General features: G+C 37.2%; 1 protein-coding gene across 2 annotated transcripts in view; it reads left to right on the plus strand.

The window, feature by feature from the left end:
• The window catches only part of REV3L (REV3 like, DNA directed polymerase zeta catalytic subunit), a 129493-nt gene that overhangs the window by 89803 nt on the left and 25692 nt on the right, over positions 1 to 13998 (plus strand). For both annotated transcript variants that reach the window (XM_082306518.1, XM_082306519.1), the window contains exons 15-18: positions 256 to 338; positions 1325 to 1450; positions 3053 to 3245; positions 5710 to 5821. In XM_082306518.1, the coding sequence (XP_082162644.1) occupies positions 256 to 338; positions 1325 to 1450; positions 3053 to 3245; positions 5710 to 5821 (514 nt within the window). The remainder of the gene's footprint in view (positions 1 to 255; positions 339 to 1324; positions 1451 to 3052; positions 3246 to 5709; positions 5822 to 13998) is intronic.

Genomic DNA, 13998 nt, shown 5'->3' on the forward strand with positions numbered 1-13998 from the left:
CATTGCAATGTTCAAGATGATAATCATGTGAGGTTTGGTAACTTACTTGCCTTGTACTATACATTCCTAAATGTCCATAAATACCAAATTGTAATAGTTGTGCTTTGGATTGGACAGAGAATAAAGTTGTATTTGTTTACATATAATATTTGTTTATAATGTTAACCAAATGCCTCTGGTTGTTTTCAGCATGTTGTTTAATGTCCAGACAATATCATTGAGGCTAAGCAGTTTTGTACTCATATATATTTACAGAACCAAAAGCCCAGAAACTAAGCCACAAGAGGGGAAATAATACTGATGGTCTTCGAAGAGTACTTCTAACCACACAAATGAAGGTAAATTAAGGTTTTATGTACAGATGTATTTTTATTACACCACACATACACATTTCCATTCTCTTCCTTCTGTGTTGTTTTTTTCTTTTGCTGTTAAGATCTTGAAAATACATTTAAAATGGTAGGTTGCAATTGCTGTAGAATCAGTGTACACTCAAAGTTAGAAAGAAGAAATCAGTTTAATTTGCAGGAGGGGGAAAAGTTAGATATTGAGACTATGTTCTGTGTTTTAGGGTAGTGAGATGCTAATGAAACCCTAAAGAGACACTGTGTAAGGGTGTTGTCTTTTTAAGTTCTATTGTAATTTCCCTTTTATATATATATATGTGCGCATATATATGCACACACCCATGTCTATTTATGTATCTCTGTGTGTGTGTATTAGTTTTCAGACAATGCTCTAAGCATTTTCTGAAAACAATGTAGGCAGTGAGTGCCACCGGCATGCTGACAGAGTAGAAAGGGATTGCATTAAATGATCAGACTCGCATGTTTTCCCTAAACAGTGTTTCTGCTCCCCATGTTGGAAACAGAAAGGTGGGCTAGGTGCATTACCAAAATGACCCAATAGTCTTTTCTTTTGTTCTTAACATACTGGTATTCACCCAGTTCAAGTGAGTACTTAATTGTACCCTTAATTCAGTGCCTTAAAAAGTGGTGACTGAAACAGAGGGTTTTGATGAACTGTTGCTCAAGAGAGACTAGAGATTTGCTGGTTCCCCTGTCCTCAGGCTTCTAAGAAAACTATTATGTGTGGGGTTTGGGTTTTTTTGTGTTGGTTTTGGTTTTTTAAAGGATACAACTGTTGTTTCCCTGTTGAAAAATTACATGAGGAGATAGTGGAAGCTTTTTTTTTTTTTTTTCAGTAATTTAGTGTAGCATTTTCATTGATAAATTTCTATTTAATATTGCATATGAATTTAGCAACCTGTAGTTTTTTCGATATTATACTGTGCTTTCTTTTCTTTTTTTTCCCCCCCGATAAGAATCAGTTTGCTGCCCTCGGTGCTCCAAAGAAAGAGACTTCTCAGATTGAAGGGCCATCTTTAAATAATACTTATGGTTTTAAAGTCAGTGTGGAAAACCTGCAGGAAGCAAAATCTTTACATGAGGTAATTTACTGTTACATGTTATTTTATAAAATGGTAGTTTATCATACTGGTTTTATAATAGCAGAATTTAAAAATCTTTTCCTCCTTGGTCCCTGCCTGACTTAAAATTAATCAGTGTGTGATGTCTGCAGCTTTAAGCAGTTGCTCTCTAGTTTCAGCTGGATCGCCAAGTGCCTTTGTTTAATAGCGTTGAACTAAATTTCCCAGTATTTTTGCTGAGAAGGTGATAAACATTCCTTTAAAAATAAGCGAAAGATCAGAAGGAAGAAATAGTAAGTTTTGTATAAAACTTAGTAATGTTTTTCTATAAAAACATTACTGGAAAAAACAGTTGACCATAACTGTCATGGATTATTTCCTTAAGAAACAAGGCATCTGGCATCATTCAGTCGGGCCCTCCGTCTATCTCTACATGTTACCTTCTGAACCTGTTGGCCAGTTTCTACTACGTTTAACAAAATGGTACATGTCTCAAAGAGTGTGTCCACATATTTCATGTAGATCAGTGGTTGGTCAGGGAAGAGAGATCAAAATTGGTGCTGGAGAAAGGGATGCAACGTGAGTATAGTACTGCTGTGTTTGGCTGCTCACTGGCCAGCCAGCATGTGTGTGCTCCCAGACAGTCACCACATCCGTGGCTTGGAATTGGCTGTTGATCAATTTACAGATGAGATGGGGAGACACAAGTTTTATGTGCTGAGTAGATGACATAGGAGAAGCCAGAAGAAACTAATGATTTTGCAGGAAATGGAGATAGACCTTGATAGTAAAATTTCATTTGAGCTATGGCTGTACTGATTTAGGCTGCAAATCTAGAGGAAATCAGGCTGCCCCCAGGGCAGCTTACATACTCGGAACTATTTGTACCTTTTCCCTTGTAGTCCCTCCAATTTACCTATTAGTCCACATTATCAACTATATTATGCAAGACAACAGAGCAGCAACATAGCATTGAAACAGTATTAAACACTACAGTATTTATTATAGAGTCAAAACTGTACAATATATAGGGATTAGCATTTTCTTAATGCAAACCATTCTGCAAAAAGCTGTAGCAACATGATGTGGAAGTTCATTAATGCAAGTGAAGGGAAAGTTAGGTATTCCCCGTATCTTCCTGTAAGTGACTTAGTCTTTGTGCTTGTTTGCATGTCTTGAGTGAGGGAGGGAAAGCAAAGTATAGATTATAAAGTGATTCTTTGTTCTTGATCAGTCTGAAAACTTAATTCAGCTCAATATGCAAAGCTGTTTGAAAACATTACAGGAATTTACAGTTGTTGAAGTTGAACGTTTCTGTTTGTATTTTCTGCTTTTGGTAGAAGAAGATAGTGCTCAGAAACAAATATTGAATTTTAATAATTTAGTATAAAAATGTATTAAGTAATTAATCTTTCTTTGTAAGATAATGCTTTTTGCAAAAAAGTGAGATCCAGGGATGCATGTTTAATCACTTCTATTAATTTTCAAGTGTGACTTCTTAATTACAGTATAATATGACCATATAAATGTCTGGATTGAGTTCATTTGCACTAATAATCTCCTCTTAAATTTTTTGAAGAAAGCTCCAAAACATACTAACTTACTGTATTTATTTGTTGGTAGGTCCAACACCTTACCCTCATCAGTATGGAGTTACATGCTCGAACCAGACGAGATTTGGAACCAGACCCAGAGTTTGATCCGATCTGTGCTTTGTTCTATTGCATCTCATCAGACACAGCACTGCCAAATACTGATAAAAAAGAAATCACTGGTGCTATAGTGATTGATAGAGACAGGACACTCTCAAGCCAAGGTTCCTATTTCTTTTTTTCTTAATATATTTTACAAAAATGCTTATTTCATAGTAATCAAACAGTAGCAAGCAAAATATAATCGAGTATCTATGTTACTATTTAGCTCATTTAATTTTGTCTTGTTGACTGTTGGATGAATGGCCATATTAAACATAGAGTTTTCCTGCTTATATCTTCCAAAGAACTATTGCATGGGCTGTAAACCACAAATAACATACACATGTGCAAAATATCTATGTTTGCGTACTTGTGGACAAGCTCCTGCAGTGTTCTAAAAGTATAAAGAGGAAAACCTGCCTTTACTTTCCTACTCAAGTTGCTGGATAGCTACAAGTAGAAAATGTTAAAAGCAAGACAGTATGTTTTATATTTTACTTAAGGGTTATTTTTGTGGTTTTATCTGATCCTTTTAGGATCTAAACAGGGGCCCTTATTCTATTGTACCTTTTTGGCTTTGTTTAGACCAGTGATACTCAACCTGTGGCTCTAGAGCCGGATGTGGCTCTTCATGGCCCTACAGGCGGCTCTCGCAATGTAGGCATCTGATCGGCGCTCCACTCTATCAGGCAGCGCGGGGAGCACTGAGCAAATGGACCAGCAGTGTGGGAGTCGCTGAAGTTCCCCCTCCCATAGGGGGAAAGAAAAGGAGCTGCTGGGATCCCCCCACAGGTAAGAGTAGAGATCACCTCCCACCCAGCAGCCGTGGGGCAGAATGGGGAAAAACTCGCCCTTTTGCCCCTTCCACCCTTCCACCCCACTCCTTCCTAGCAGCCAGAAGGGGTTGAAGACAGAATGCTGCTGGGAGAGAGGATGCTGATGTGTCATATCGTGATGTATCAATATGTGATGATGTTAAGGCAGCATCATCACACATTGAAGTGTCATGATGGAAAAAAAAAAAAAAAAAATCACACTGTTGATACTTGATTTTTATGGTGCTCTACAACTCCATTTAATAAAGAAGTGGCTCTCCAGCTGTTAAAGGTTGAGTACCACTGGTTTAGGCTAGTAAAAAAAAAAAAAAAAAAACAAAAAACAAAAAACAAAACAAAAAACAAAACCCAAAAAAAACCAAAAATACAAAAAAAAAAGTTCTCTTTCTTTCAGGGTTTCTTTGGCATTGTGAATGTGTATTAAACCACAAAATACTGTCTAAAATTTAAGTGTGGACAAAAACCTACCAAAAATATATTTAGCATTAAGGCAACAGCTCCTTCTTTTACCAGTTTATTTTCCAAAGTATTGTAGATATTATATCATGTTAAGCTAAGTTCTTACTATTCTCAGTGAAGTTTATTCTGGTATTATATGCTTGTTACTATCTTTAAAAAAATTATCTCCATTACCTTACTAAGTGAGATTTTCCACAGTGTAGCTGCTATGGCTCCCTAGGTGTGTGCCACTGATAAATTATCAAGAAAAAGCTCCCTGTAAAGACGTCCAATAATATTTTGAAAAAAACAAAGGTTCTGATCTGGTTTTGTTAGTGAAATAAAATGATATGTTTAGTTGTTATTGTGACATTCCTTGCTTTAATTGATGTGTGCTGTCAATATTTTCTTGGTTAGAATTTTTTGAGTTCCCTGTGGAGTGACTTGACATTGAGATATACCTTTTTTCCCTTTTTGTATTATTATTGCTTTGTAAGTTACAGTACTCATTTTAACCTCTATTTCTGAAAGCACACTTTTTTTAATTCTCAAAATCTTAAGAATGTGTTAAAGTAGAATGCCTTTTAAAAACTCCAGATTGTTGCCTTAGTCAGAGATATTACTATCTGTTGTATAGAAAAAATGAAAAGACAGAGTATGTGTTGCGTATTATTCATTTATAGAGGGTTTTTTATACGGAAGGCAAATGCTGAGTTCCTGCATGCATATGAATTTAGCTATTATTCACACATTATCAATGTAGACACTCTTAATGTGCACTAAGTGAGCAGTTGCTCGTGTTTTTCCATTTCTACTATTAACTTAGCAGTGTTTTTTAAGTGTAGTGAAAAAAGAACTATACTATGTTATGTAGCATTTTCATTCTTCAAAGCATTTTGCAAAGTGCTACTCTAAGCTAGCAATTAAAATTTTGCATGAAAACACTGTGTGAGCTGTTACATGGTCCTTTAATATTTCTAATTCAAAAATAGTTTTCTAATAGCTGGACTCTTGTCAATGTAAAATGATGAAATTTCTCTTGAATTGAATTTATTTATATTTGAGAATTTGTGCAAGATTACCACTATGGTAGAATTTTACAAAGTGAAAAGAACAAACTTTTCCACCCAAGAGGAACGAAATAAGTCCATGGAATTAATTGTGATAATAATTAGTGTTAAAGATAAAAATAGGTTGTATTCCATACTTCTTTTCAGTTTTATGTTTTATTCTAAAGCAATGTTGTTGACTGAAGTCATGGAATTCCTTCTAAATTGTAATGATTTTTTTTTTTTTTTACTTTATTTTCTAGGGAGCAGAGACCAAGCCCCCTTGCTCACAAGATCTGGAGTTACAGGACTAGAAGTCAGTTACGCTACTGATGAAAGAACTCTTTTCCAGGAAGTAGTGAATATTGTAAAAAGGTAGCATATCTGTACGTTCTGCTTTTATTTTTCAGGCTTGGTACAGCAGATTTAGTTCCTTCAACCCTTGCCAGTCTCTCAAATACTGATTTTTGTTGTTGTTTCCCTCAAAGGCTTATTTCTAGAGTGGACAAGCATGGTGGTCTTTCGAATAAAAATACTTTTTGCTTTTCCTTTTCTCTGACAGCAAGAACATTCAGATCCTCTTAAGCAGCTGAGTTACAGTCTTGAAACTAATCAGCCCTATAAGTAATCTTCTTTAAGATACAACCTTTCCTGTTAATCCCAGAATTCATTACACATCTCTCTCTGGAACTCTCAGAATAGTAGATATTAACAGTGCTGAGAGCTATAGAAAACCCCTCAGATGTGAAGAATTTTTCTAGGGACTCTGAGGCAAGACAGAAAAAAAGCTACATGGTACTGAAACTGCTATGGACAGATTAAAATAACCAGTACTTGAAAAATCAGTTTCCTTCATTAGTTTTGTCTTCTCTGAATGGAAATCCCCTGCTCCATCAGACTTGGAAAACTGCTTGTTTTCCCCATCTCCACCAAGGCTGGGAAGCCTGTTTGGTATCCCTCTCGGCTGGTGAGTAGGTGGAACTGCAGATGTCTCTCCAGGCCCTACTGACAGAGGTGCAAAGCTGTAAAATTGCAAGGAAAAATAAACAGATTTAAACTATGAGTCACCCTGCTGGAATAGAGGCACAAGAAAAAAATGTGTACTAGGCAGAGTACATTTGCAATTCTTTCTCTCTCCAACCAGAAAACCTCTGATGAGAAAGACATTGACCAACCCCATGAAGCCAGAATACAAAAAGAGTTGCTGAATGCAACCAACACAGGGTGGCTCCTGGCAGAGCAGCAGATCCCTGTTCAGAGAAGACAAAATTCAGGTAAGGTACATAATTTTATTTTTCTCTTTCTTGGAAATCTAGTGCTCCATCAAACTTAGGAAAATTACTGAGAATGAGAAGCTGCCAATAAATGAAGCATTCTCCACTAGTTGTGTGGAAATTTAAAAAGTGACAGTACATAAAGAGTATGAGGGAGAGAACTCAGCAGTTAGAATATGTATCGCTGAAGAACAGAAGTCGTCTACATCTGTACATATTGAAGGCATTACAGAATGAAAAAAGCATGCCATTTTTGTAGTACTTCAAGATGGAATGTACCAATCACCAGGTTGCTGACTGAGAAATCTCTTCTTAAGAGATCCTCTCTTTCAACACTGTGCTAGTATGCCTTTTTGACTCAACAACTTTATCTTCAAAGATTGAGTTAGTTAACTTGTATTCCTGGAAGATAAAAGATTAGATCTGTTAATGGAGAGGCGGACTGCTGTTGTCATCTTGGTCTACTTCCCTCCTAAGCAATCAGACTTCTGCTGAACTCGCAACAAATATGTTTTTAAAACTTGGACCACATCTACAGTTTGCAGCTCTTTTCCCTCTTTATTTTCTGTAGCCTAGGTGAAAGAGAATAAGAAATTTTTCTGGAGTAAATGTCTTCTATTTCTTAAGCACAAAACAAGTGTCTAAGCCAAGAGTAGCTTTAACTGAAGGAAAAAGTATGGTGAATCTACTTGATTAAAAAGTAGTGGACTGCGAAAATCTTCCTCAATGGGAAGTGAACAAGCAAGCAGCTTTAATGAAAACTTTCAGCATCAGAAATTATTTTTAAAACAATCTTCTGTTGCTGTTTTTAGTGTTGTTCTTCCCATCACAAGCTAGGTACTCTAGTTGTTCTGGTAGGTGCACTTCATAGTAGGTCTGATAGGTTAGAGAAACAAAACAATCAGGCCATGTTTAAGAAGCATTACCACTTGGAGTTCATGGAGCAAAACTCAAAATCACCTTAATTTATCAGCAAAGGACCATATCAGTATCTTATGTGATGATGTATGCATCAGGCTAGAGGATAATAGGTTCTTGTGACCAAGTAGCATGCCCAGCATGACTACAGCTTGCTTTTGGTTCAAGTTCTTGGCCTCTTTGGGTGTTGGAGGGAAGGGTGGAAGAGTGAAATGCCAGGTTCCTGGCACAGTGAATGACAGAATATCTGTTTAGTCTTGATTGTCAATACCAGGAACAGACTTTATCAGCTTGTTGGTGCACTGAAGAGAGGGTACCTCAGCTATGGGAGGAATTGTCTTATGCAGTCCAATTGAAGAATTCTTGTTCCCATTTCTAGTCATTCTCTTAGTTGTTGGCCTAATTCTTGCTCTTATTTCTTATATGTGAAATTGTGGAACATACTCATTTGTTTCAAGTTCCAGCCTTCTACTCCTCTATTTAGGCCTTTTGTTTTTAATCTGTTCTGGTTATCAAAAATAAGAAATGGTTGATTCTGTCACTTCTTGTCAATAGATGTAAACTCTGGAAGAGCACAGTAGAGAATTCTTGACCACTGTTCCCAGCACACAGATGAGGGAAAGGTGATTCCTGGGAAACGTATCACTTCCTGCAATACTCTTAGCTCATCAGACGCTTTTTCCATCAGAAATCCGCGTGCGTTTTGTCTTTGAACAAATGACCCAGAATATCTACGCAAATAGTCTTTATAACGTGCTGGTTGATATTGAGGGGGACAGATGCTGAAGCAGAGCGTGATAAATTACTGAGGTTTTAATGCCTGCCAGTGTTTTATTCTTGGGCTGCACCACTAGCCTTTTGTCACTGAAGAGTGTTTCCCAAATCTAACTTTTCATAGCAGAGCTAAAGTTACTCTGTTACATGTTCACTGAAGTTGAGTATCGCTCCAGAAAGTTCACTGGAATTGATGACATGAAGTTGGATTCAGTTATACCTTCACTGTGAGGTTGTTCAGCGTGTGCTAGATCTGAATGATTAACATGTGCTTCCACCGAGATGTCCGTAAATACCAGGTTAAATGTTCTTCTGTGAAGATGTTGTCTCTGATTAACTCGGGGTAGTTGGCAAATGAAAATAAGTCATCTTGAGGTCGGTAGACCAGAAGAAGACCTGGTTGTTTCTCTGGAATTGTGATCTGTGATTTCATCTATGCTGAAAACTAGCAGATTTGTCCAAATATTGAGGGGAATAAGCACCTTTATTTTTAGGAGATTATTACTGAGAGTGATTCAGCTGTGAAATAGGAGTACTTAAAAAAATCTATGTAGGGACAGCTGAAAGAAAGCACATCATTGTAAAGGGAATTTGAGAATTCTCTTTAATTCTAAAAGGTATTAAAATACTGAGCTGCTTGAGAGTTGAGAGGCAGGAAACAGTTTGAAAGGACGAACCATAGAGGTGAGTTTGGAGGAGGCAGGGAAGAATAAACACCATGAATTTGCAACAAAGAATACCATAACTAAAGTGGTTCTTGGTACCTTGACAACTGTCTTGGAGTTTGAGAGGAAGCTTCACCTACATAGATCCAGTTTTCCCTTCTTTAGTAAGCTGTCCTCTGGCTGTAAACAAAAAAATAGGACTTCAGCTCAAAACTGGCATAAAGCAGCTGAGAAACAACCTCCTTCCCATCCTATGCAGCCAGTGTGGATGATCTACAAGCACAGAGAGCCAAGTTGTAGGCTTTTTGGAGTTGTCATAGGGGATTTTTTTTTTTCTTGAAATGGAGCCTGTACCTATATTGCTGTCTTAAAGGATTCTGTCATGCTGCCTGAACAGCCTTCTTGAATAGACTCTCTCTTTATCGTAAGGTGTCAGCTGCACTGAGTTGGGAGAAAAATTGGAAGAATCTGTCTACTTGAAAAAGTAAAACAGAACCACCCCTCTGTCTGAACCTAAAGGCAGAAAAAAGAGTAAACACATTCACATAGCTCCATAAACCAGTCAGTACAAAACACAGGAAAGCTGGCTGTTTAAAGAGGAGAAGGAGGAAGGGAATGCTACAAGACTGTTTGTCTTGAAGATTTAAAACGTGAGGGAAAACTAGAGATGTCCAAGCCTGATGGAGCAGTGGATTCCCATGAAAGAGAAATTAAATGTCTGGGCCTCTCCTACACTTATAATGCAAATTGTGCTACTCCTCTGTAAGTGCAGATACTACCAGATAGCAGAAAAGGGCTCGTCCAGCAGGCATGAGAGGAGCAAAATTTGGGGAATTCATGTGGGAATGCAGTCCCCATCTCTGTGACACACAGATGATGCGGAAACAGGATGAGCTTGAAGAAAAGTAGTAGATTCACTGCTACCTGAGACTCACCAGCCACCCATGACTCTGTCTCCATGGAAGCAGTTTCTGATAAAAGTACAAAACCACAGTATAAAGTTGTAAGATTTTTCTTAAAGATTTTGGGGATAAAACATTTGTAAATTAGTTAGTTGTTAATACTTAACATTTAAATATTTTGTATAATGTTTTTCTTATAAAGTATGATGCCAATCAGTTTTTTGTATTGGATACAATGCATTATATTTGTTCTTCCGTAAATGCTCTAGCAATGTTTTCTTTTTAAAATAGAGATATGTTAATCTAACTTTCTTTTCCCAGGCCAGTAACATCTTCTGTGGCGTTTTCCTGTAGAAATCTTTACTTAATGTTCTGTATCAACTTTATGGATTTTTATTGTCCAAAGCAAACTGGAACAATGTTTTCAGAGATTTCAGTTATGTATTTGAGTCACCAAGTATTCTACTGCCATGCACAGTTACTGCTTTTGTCTGTATCATAGGTCTGGCCTAATTTTTTTCCCCCTTTTTCTTTTAATTTTAGCTGGAAGAAGAATAGCAGTCAGGAAAACCAGACACATGATAAAAGGGAAGGCATAACTGGGAGCTTTAGTGTTCATTCATGAAATTGTCAAATGAGAAAGAGGAAGAGATGGCATAGCAGCACATACAACTTAGCTAGAAAGGAAAATAATCGCATTTCTTCTCTCTGCAGCATGTATGAGTTGAATGCTAATGCTGTCGTCTTTAAATCCTGCCAGTATAAATGCTGCTTTTCATCTTTGCAGAGAGACTGGCAACAGCATGCAAAGCAGTATCAGTGCCCATCCTTTTAACAAAAGAGCACTATGTTGGCAGGCACACCTCTTATTCCTGTCGTGTTAGTCCTAGCCAGCAGCTTTCAAATGTCAGTATTACAACTTAGTAGTTTCTTGTAGGTGTAAAAGCTGGTCTCATTACAATTTCTTTTAATAAAACAGCTTAAACTGATAATGAAGACCAACTGGATAGTATACTGTAAAAATTGAGAAGGGAGGATGAAAAATATGAAACTTGTCCTCTCCTTAGCTCACAGCCTGTCATCTTTGTGGTACCACATGAAAAGGGGAGAGAGAAAGCAAGAGAGACAGACAGACTTCAGTTGAGCTCATATCAGCTAAACCTGTTCATTTTCCCATTTGGAATAATGTCATCCTTTAGCTCCAGGCATCTCCTTTTCTCTAATAGCAAAAAGAATACCACAGGAGGTCTCAACAAATGACATACTGGTCCATTGGTACAGCTGGTACATGGGATTGGGCTGCAGGAGAGGCGACTTCTGCTGCATAAATTGAGACGGGAGTTGATCAGCAAGGAAATAAGCAGCAAGAAACAGCAGTGCCTCATGTTAGGTGCAAGAAATCTGATAGGTCTGGTAAACCTGTTGCATAAGGAAGACCTTATGCATACTGCAGCGCAGGAGTTTGGGGTCCTAAGTGTTATTCGGTAGAAAGAAGTTCTACTTGAATTTAATTTTACTTTTCCTTCGAAGATAATTCAGGGATACACTTAACCAAAAATTATTTTGATTGTAAAGTTAAGGAAGTACCTAAGCATCCATAAATTTGTTAATACTAATTATAGTCCTTCATGCATATACATTGTGAATGCATACAGATATACATACAAAATACATATATGTGTAACTTACTGCAGTATATGAGCAACTCAATTGCTGGTAGTGTTTTTATTGTCTTTCATGCTTTCAGAAGGATACCGCTTGGATCCAAGTTTTAAATATGGAAAACTGAGACTAAAGGATTATGTTTACAGGGAATTTACAGTAGGGTTTGAATTCACCATTTACTAGCTACTCTACCTTGTTTTTCCATGTAGATAGCTTTGTATGAGGGTCATCTGACTGAAACTTAGACATCTATATTTCATTGTCAGTGTCTAAGTAGCTACCCTCATCACCATGTATGTTAAACAAAAAGAACAGGATCTCATTCTGCAAGAGGTGGCTAAAATACAAGGAATAATTCACCCAAAGAGGCCTTTTATCTTCAATGACAATAAAGAGCCCAGCTTAGAAAACCTGAGATGCCAAAATTAGTTGAAATGAGACCCTCCCCTTAATGCATGTGCACTATCTAGTTGGGAAGGAAAAGCAGAGTAAGTAATGCACTGTAAAGTGATACCCTATGACTCAGTAATGTGCCATTATAGGCAATCCCTAATGGCCTGTACGAGCAAGACTGAGTTCAAAACTAGCACACTGGGTTTTTTTAATCTTTTGAATGATAAACTTTCCAATCTACATGTGAATTTACATAAAATTGTGTTAAGTTAGATATAATTTATTTAGATAAGAAAATGCATGTATCTGAAAACATCATAAACTAAAGTGGTTTTATGTCTTGTCCTATAAAACATCTTCACATCTGAAGGATATTAGAGAAACAATTCTGGAGATTATGTGCAGATGGTTTACAGAGGTCATTTTATTCATCATCTTAAAAGAGAATAGTAAGATTAACTCAAGAATTTATGAAATGTTGTATTCAGTTGCAATACAAATAGGGGTATTTGCAGTAGTAATGTAATAGCCCACTAAAATTTGGTTAAGAAGGAAGTGAGGGAGGTAATGCACTACTTGGGCAAGGAAAAACCCAAAGCAACTGTCCTTCATCACGAGTGGTAGCTGCTAATATAGTTATGGCAACTTGCTGCTCCCAAACAGTATGCTTGTTTCTATTCAGAAGAGGCTTAAAAGAGCGAGCAAATTCCTGGCATAATGAATACTGGTTTATGTAACGCATAAGCAGTTCTTCACAAATTTCTCATTCACGTTTGCATCTATCATGGAACCCATCTGCATAACGTCTTACCCTGCATAAAATCTACAAGTATTTTCCATTTTGAATTATGTGAAACCAGTTTTCAAATATGAACGTAAATGACTGCTTCCTTCATTTTAAATAATCAGTAGTGTTTTGCGATATGCTAGGACCAGGATAGTTTAGCTGCAAGAATTAATGTGAAAATATGTTAATTTTTTTAACGTTTATTCTATGACTGTATAAACCATTACATAATTCCTTTTTATTTCAAAGCTTAGATAGAGCTATCTGTAACTTTGGAACCTCAGTTGGCAATTGTTGTATGTTGTGCGGAGCAGCAAGTGGTCATAACTCTTTGACACTGATTCTGCTGCTGGAAGGAACTGCAGGCTAGCTTCATTCATTTGTCCACAAATTGTTCAAAGTAGCTTTGGGTTTGTACCACGGGTAGAATAGACTTCCAAAATGAGTAAATTTACTGCTTCCACTCCTGACGATCATTTCCTGTCTCCAAAAACAAAGAATCATTCATTTGACATTAACAGCAGATAGCAAAATACTGCCCAAATACAAAGTGCTAGTTCTTTTACTTTCTCTAGAATGCTAGAAAGTAAAACTGACTTTAGAATCTTCTGCTTTAGCCAAAAATTGTATCAAAACCACTCCTTCACAGGTAGAAGTAGGTGGTAAAAGTGATTTTTGCAACTTTTGCTGGTTGGTGCAAAAGCCCAAACTTTTTTTTTTTTCTTCTTTCTTTCTTTCTTTTTCCTCCCCACAAAAAGTTAGTGTCCGTGGCAGAACTGTGGAGAAGCTCTTCTCTGGAGCTATTCTCAGAGTAGTTAGTTACTTCAAAGCAAGTTGTCATCTGCCTTTGACACACAAGCAAGGAAGACACTTTCATGATAACATCCGAAGCTTCATTTGTATGATACAACTTTAACTTAGGATTTGGGGAATGGGTATTCTTCTATATCCAACAGTCAGGAAATGTGGCCATTTTTTGATGCGTTTAAGGATGCAAAAATTACAGAGCTCCTGTTCATAAGCCAAGGCCCCTGCCTATTTCTCCCATAAACTAAGGTCTACAAGCCTGCATCCTGCTGTGGGGTTGGGCAAGGACTGTGATACAGGGCCTCAGCCTGTCGTCCAGTCCTCTGCCTCCTGACAGCTACCCTTTTGTCATTCAGTTGTATTGAAT

This window comes from Platalea leucorodia (assembly GCF_965183815.1).
Source record: "Platalea leucorodia genome assembly, chromosome: 3".
Classification (NCBI taxonomy): domain Eukaryota; kingdom Metazoa; phylum Chordata; class Aves; order Pelecaniformes; family Threskiornithidae; genus Platalea; species Platalea leucorodia.